Source organism: Penicillium canescens (assembly GCF_028828765.1).
Source record: "Penicillium canescens strain IBT 15451 chromosome Unknown utg000010l_segment0_segment0, whole genome shotgun sequence".
Classification (NCBI taxonomy): domain Eukaryota; kingdom Fungi; phylum Ascomycota; class Eurotiomycetes; order Eurotiales; family Aspergillaceae; genus Penicillium; species Penicillium canescens.
The window spans coordinates 2,592,664-2,598,358 of NW_026703972.1; the positions used below are offsets into that span (position 1 = coordinate 2,592,664).

Below are 5,695 nucleotides of genomic sequence, written 5' to 3' on the forward strand. Positions count from 1 at the left end.
CTCTTGGCTTGTTAGAACCATGAATAGACACTGTGCTATAGATGTAATGTAAACCATTCAAAATTTAAACCCCTATTCGAGGATGAACCTATGGTATGCACTAAGGAGTGGACATGTATTATTCCTTCTGTAAGGCCATACAGTGATGAATTTTAGTTTACAATTACAATGAAATACAGCCTGTTTCTACATAATTTATGCAATTGACGTCCAGTCACGTCTTTTACCTGTTTGTCATGTTTGACGACCCTCAGGGTCCCCGCGGGTAACCCTCATGAGGGTCGGCCTCGGTACGACCCTCCCCGCGGGTCCAGGTTTCGGACCCTGACCCTCCGCATGGGGAGGTGAGGGTCAGGGTCGTGGAGGGTACCCGCGGGTCCTAGCCAGGCCTAGCATCGTGTATCAGGTAGGATGCGGAAAAGGTCGAGACTACTGGATAGGTATATAATTTAACAGTTTGAGTCTTGAGAGCCCTGTATTCGAATCTAATTATAATATAAACAATTGATCATCGAAAGCCCTGTTCGAAGATAAACCTATGATATGCACTAAATTCTCCTTAAGACTATACGGTAATGAAATTTTAGTTTATAGTTACAAGAGAATACAGCCTGTTCTACATAACGTATTCGGTAAGCGAGCCGGCCATGTAAGCCAGCCGGCCACCCAACCCGATCTATTAATTTTAAATGCATTTATTTCAACCAAAACGCCATTAAATTCAATAAGCTAAAATCGAGGTCTATTAGGACAGGCATTTCTCTTATGACCCTCAATTCCACATGCTCCACACTTCGGTAAGGCCCTCGTACGCGGCTGTAAAGGTGCCGGAGGCGGTCTTGGCTGACGGGGTATTGGCGCTTCAATTACTGGTTCTTCTACCTGAATAAGCTCGAGAGCCTCTGAAACTGATAGGCCTTGTTCTCGAGATATCTGCCTAGTAGACCGAGTCCGTTTTCTCTTTTTTTTCTCGTTTTCGGCCCGTAATTCCTTATTTTCCTTCGCTAGTAAGATAGCGTTATGCATTGCAAGCTGGCAGCCTTTGATAAGCTGATTTAAAGCGCGATCTGACGGGCTCGGTGGACTTCGCGATCTTGTACGAAGTAAAGCTTTAATTAGAGAAGCTTGCCGACGTAGTTGTTTCTCGGTAAAAGGTGTTTTTGGGGTGAAATTACGGCTCGATTCGCTCCCTCAGCTCGGAGGGGGGTCGGGGTTCGAAGGCATATATTAAGCTTCGAGATCACTCGATCGGGGTCGTAAGGCACTAAACCGGCGGCGGCGAAGCTATTCTTAATAGTCTCTGGTTTAAATGCCTCGATTCGGGCGAGAGGGTATTCTTCGAGGAAGTCTAATTTATCGACGTAGTTGGTTCTAGCACGCGTTTTCGATTCGATAAGCCGACCGTAAGACCGTTTTAACACCGCAAAATAGCCGATATCAAGAGGCTATAAAAGGTAAGACGAATACGGAGGCATACAAATTGGGATAATATCGTTTTTTCCGCAAATTTCGTCGAATTTCGGGGTTAAATAACTCCCGTGGCCGTCGAGTATTAAAAGTCTATACTTCCCCTTCGTACGCGAAGAAGTAGACGGAATAAAGAGCTTTTCGAGCCACCGAAGTCCAATTTTATTGGAAGTCCACCCGTTCGGACTAACCTCAAGGCGCCAATCGTCCGGAAGGCCGTCGAACCAAGACTCGACGAAGACTTTGCCCTTAAAAATCACGCACGGAGGAAGCGCCCACCCCGACGCGTTTATACATTCAATTGTAGTCACCCACGCGCGATTTCCGGGCTGTAAAAGTGCTCGCCGACCGTAGTATTCCTTTCTCGTAATAACCTTCGCGGTCGCAATTAAGCCTATTGCAAAACCGGTCTCGTCAAAGTTATAGATATCGTCGGAATCGATACCGTACGAAAGGATCGTTTTTTGGACGAGAGAAAACCATTCACGAATGATTTTAGGGTCTTCGCATTTTGCGCGCTCATAGTTATATTGCCTCGAGAATCGGGTTGAAAGGTCGGGATGCCTTTTTACGAAGTTATAAACCTATTTCTCGCCGACTGTTTGAACTGGTATAGTTCCCCGCGCCGCGAGAAGAAGATTCGCAGTTTCTCGTACAGTAGATGGCCGAGGCGCTGCTCCACGGTCATAAAGAGAGATGATCCATTTTTGAAGCGATTCCTCTTCAATTGCTGTTAGTTTATGGCTGTTAGCGCGAGTTTCGGTGCGTGTTTGGTGGCCGCGTAGTCGGTCTTGAAGAGTTGTACGAGGTACGTTAAAACAGCGCGCTGCTTCACGAACAGAAGATATTTCTTGTTTCTTAATAGCCTGAATAGCTAATAAGAGCCTGCCTTCTTGCTCGATTAATTTTCGAGAGGATCGAGTACGAATTGGTGGCATGGTGGGTGGTTGAAGAAGAAAGGTCTAATTAATTGACGCGTTTCGCGCTAGGTGGCCGGCTGGCTTACATGGCCGGCTCGCTTACCGAATACGTTAATTTATGCAATTGACCCCGAGTCACGTTCTTTACCTGTTTGTCATGTTTGTCGACCCTCAGGTTTACCCGCGGGTTACCCTCATGAGGGTCGGTCGTCGGACCAAACCCTCATTGAGGGTCGGGATCTTGGAACCTGACCCGCCCAAACGGAGGGTTAGGTGCAGGGTTATGAGGGTTACCCGCGGGTTAGTGCCAGGTCTAATTGTATACCGGATTCCCGAAAGTGAAATCCAGGGGTATCTCTTATGGATACGCTTATAACCCCAATGAGCAGCCGTATGAAGCTCACAGATCCTCTCGCGTAAAGCAGGTGTAAGTTCTGAGCGTGGAGCCATAGTAAAAATAGCAAGTTTTGAAAGGTAGAAAGGTGGGCTTCATGAAATAGTATAAAATAGCTAGAATGGCTGAAATCGCGAGAAATAGCGACGCGTAGCTAGCGTGTCCTACTAGGCGGTGTCGGCTACAAGGGAAAGCGGTATGGAAGTGGGTCTAAGGAGGGTGTCCAAACTTATGGCAAGTCACTGTACCAGTGACTATCCATAAGTTTTAGACACCCTTTTAGACCCACTTTCACACCGCCTTATATCATGACTTACACCGCCTAGTAAAAACGCGCTAGCTATCTGTCCCTATTTCTCGCGTTTCTACAACATTTTCCTACTGCAGACCTACTATTTTAGCTATTCTTGCTATGCCTTCACACTCGGAGCTTACGCCTGCTATACGTGAGTGGATCTGTGAGCTACATTCAGCGGCTCATTGGGGTTATAAACGTATTCATAAGAGATACCCTTGGATTTCGCTCTCAGGCATCCGCCAGACTATTAAAAAGGGAGCATGAATGACGTGCTGGCGTCTCGAAACCTCGATCTGGCCGACCAAAGAAGCTTAATGAGACCGATAAAGTACGTCTTTTAGCTACGATTGAAGATAATCCTCGGGCTACCCACGAAGGTCTTCTTACTGAAGTGTCTCACAAAGTCAAAATAAACTCGATTCGTCGACTTCTTAATGCCGAAACCTTCCGGAAATGGCGATGAAGTTGGAGGCCATACTTAACCGAGGAACATGCTATTAAACGCCTCCAATGGGCTTCTCGATATCAGCACTTTACCCCGGATGATTGGGCCCGCGTCTTTTGGTCCGATGAATGTACGGTTGAGCGAGGAATTGGAGTACGTCGCGAATGGACTTTTACTTGGCCAAAAAGATCAGCCTCGACTCGGACAGTGCTTGACTTCGATCAAGTGCTGAGAGATCCACAAGCCCCGTCTGTTGGGGAAGTATGACTCGGGTGATCATCTGCATCTCAATGTCGTGGGATATCAAGCGTTGGCAGATTCCTTCCCTCTTGATATCTTCTCGGGCTCAGATTGACGCTCAAGGTGACGGACCAGAGGTCTATGGAAGTACAGACTACGTCAGCTATACACAATATGTGAAGAGATAGCTGGGAGACCGAATAACGTTGCTCGTTTTGTAGAACCATCGGGGCATAGACCTGACATTTATTCTCGGGTCCAATCATAAATACATATAAGATTACATTTTAGCAAGGTCAGGACATTAACGCTGTTCCGAGAGCGGAAATCGTTTAACCGCGGCGACTGAGGCGCTGCGAGACGCTGCCCTTCTCGTATGCGCCTCTGTTGACAAGAGCCTGCTTCTGTCCTGGTCCAAAGTCCGGGGTACCACCCAGAGTACCGAAGATATCGCCAATGTAGTTGGTAGGCTCGACTCCGGCGGAGAAGGTACTGTGCCATCCGTCGAGAATACCCTCTATGACCTTGATTCCAGCGACGTGGATGTTCTCAATAGCGGGTTCAAAGCCACCTTGGTCGGCGTAGAGGAGGTTGTAGACGGCCGATGAACCGGGATAGGGGCGGTCAAAGTCAGATGCAGTGCGCATCACGATGATGCGGGAGAAGTCAGTCAGCTTGCGGGCCGACGAGCGGAGAAGGGCTTCGAGGGTTGCGTTGTCCTCCTGGGCGGTGGAACAATATTCACCAGTGCCGTTTGTCCAGATCTTGGTAGTGTTTTCGAATGCCGAGCCAAGGATATTTCCGCTATAGTACACATCCGACGTTGCAACATCGCACTCGAGAACACTCGGGCCCAAGGTAGCGGCCTTGAACTGTCCATTGGTAGTCGCATAGTGCCTGCGGTAAGCCTGAGCGGCGGCCGAATCAGAAAGGTTGGCCTTGCGCGCAAAGTCAGCAGCGATGGTGCGCAGCTCCGCGTTGACCTCGAACACTTCAGTTCCATAGATGCTGGTGGGATACTGGTCGGGGTAGTCCGCGCCTTGAGGGATATATCCGGTCGAGTAGTTGCTGTTGAGCTCCCGAATATCAATCTCATACTGCAGCGCAACCTGAATAGCGTACCGCGCAAAGGTCACTGAACCAGTGGTGGCCACCATGGGGCTGATACCGGCAATACCAGCAATGAAGAAGTATGTCAGAGTGAGGTCGAAGAGAGGGGAGAAGGCAACGGAGGTGACCGTGGTCGCGGCATTGATTTCGGACTCGCCAGTGATCAGTTGGCAGATCTCGTAGTCTTCGGTGCAGTGGACATCCGGGTACAGAGGCGACAGACCAGGGAGAGTGATGTTGTGGGCCAACAGGTCGAATTCCGGGATGTTCCACCAGGCTTCAGCTTCCGGTTCAAACTATAGTAAGTTAGCCATGCCAAGGAAAGCTCGAGTGAGGCGCGTACCATGGAGATGATGAACACCTTGGGCGCAATGGGCTTCTTAGAGGCCTTGTGCGTAGTGCCGGTAGCTCCGCATAGAGAGCTACCAAGGAGGAACAAGACTGCTAAAGTCTGAAGGAGATGCATGGTAAATTGGATTCAGTTGTCCTGCGACCACACCCTTTTATATGAGCAAGTCGTGAAGAATCTGTAATGTGCCTTCCGCGCTAGTGAAACACCATTTGCCCATAAGTGGGCAGCTTTGGACCGGTATAGATAAGAACTACACCAAACCGTAAACCGCGACGAGAAAAATACCGCCGAGTTTCCGATTGGCCTTTTTTTTTTTTTTTCATGGGGCGCCATTTGCTTAGTTCGAGATCCAGGTACCCATATGATAAAGGGTGACCAATTGCGTGGGTGCTTATCACGGTATCAAGGTTTAGAAGATTCGAGTCGGAGGTTGCCGAGACTATATCAGAACAGAGCAGAACATAGGCAG

At 48.7% G+C, this 5,695-nt stretch overlaps 1 protein-coding gene across 1 annotated transcript; it reads right to left on the reverse strand.

The window, feature by feature from the left end:
* Nucleotides 1–4,096: 4,096 nt before the first annotated feature.
* On the reverse strand, nucleotides 4,097–5,405 carry N7446_012475 (purine-nucleoside phosphorylase; the record flags this gene model as incomplete). Its single annotated transcript, XM_058521217.1, has 2 exons — nucleotides 5,218–5,405; nucleotides 4,097–5,170 (listed from the first exon to the last, which is right to left on the reverse strand). Exons 1-2 carry the CDS (start codon nucleotides 5,338–5,340, stop codon nucleotides 4,097–4,099), a joined length of 1,197 nt encoding a protein of 398 aa, XP_058366583.1. The 5' UTR covers nucleotides 5,341–5,405.
* Between the last annotated feature and the right edge of the window lie 290 nt (nucleotides 5,406–5,695).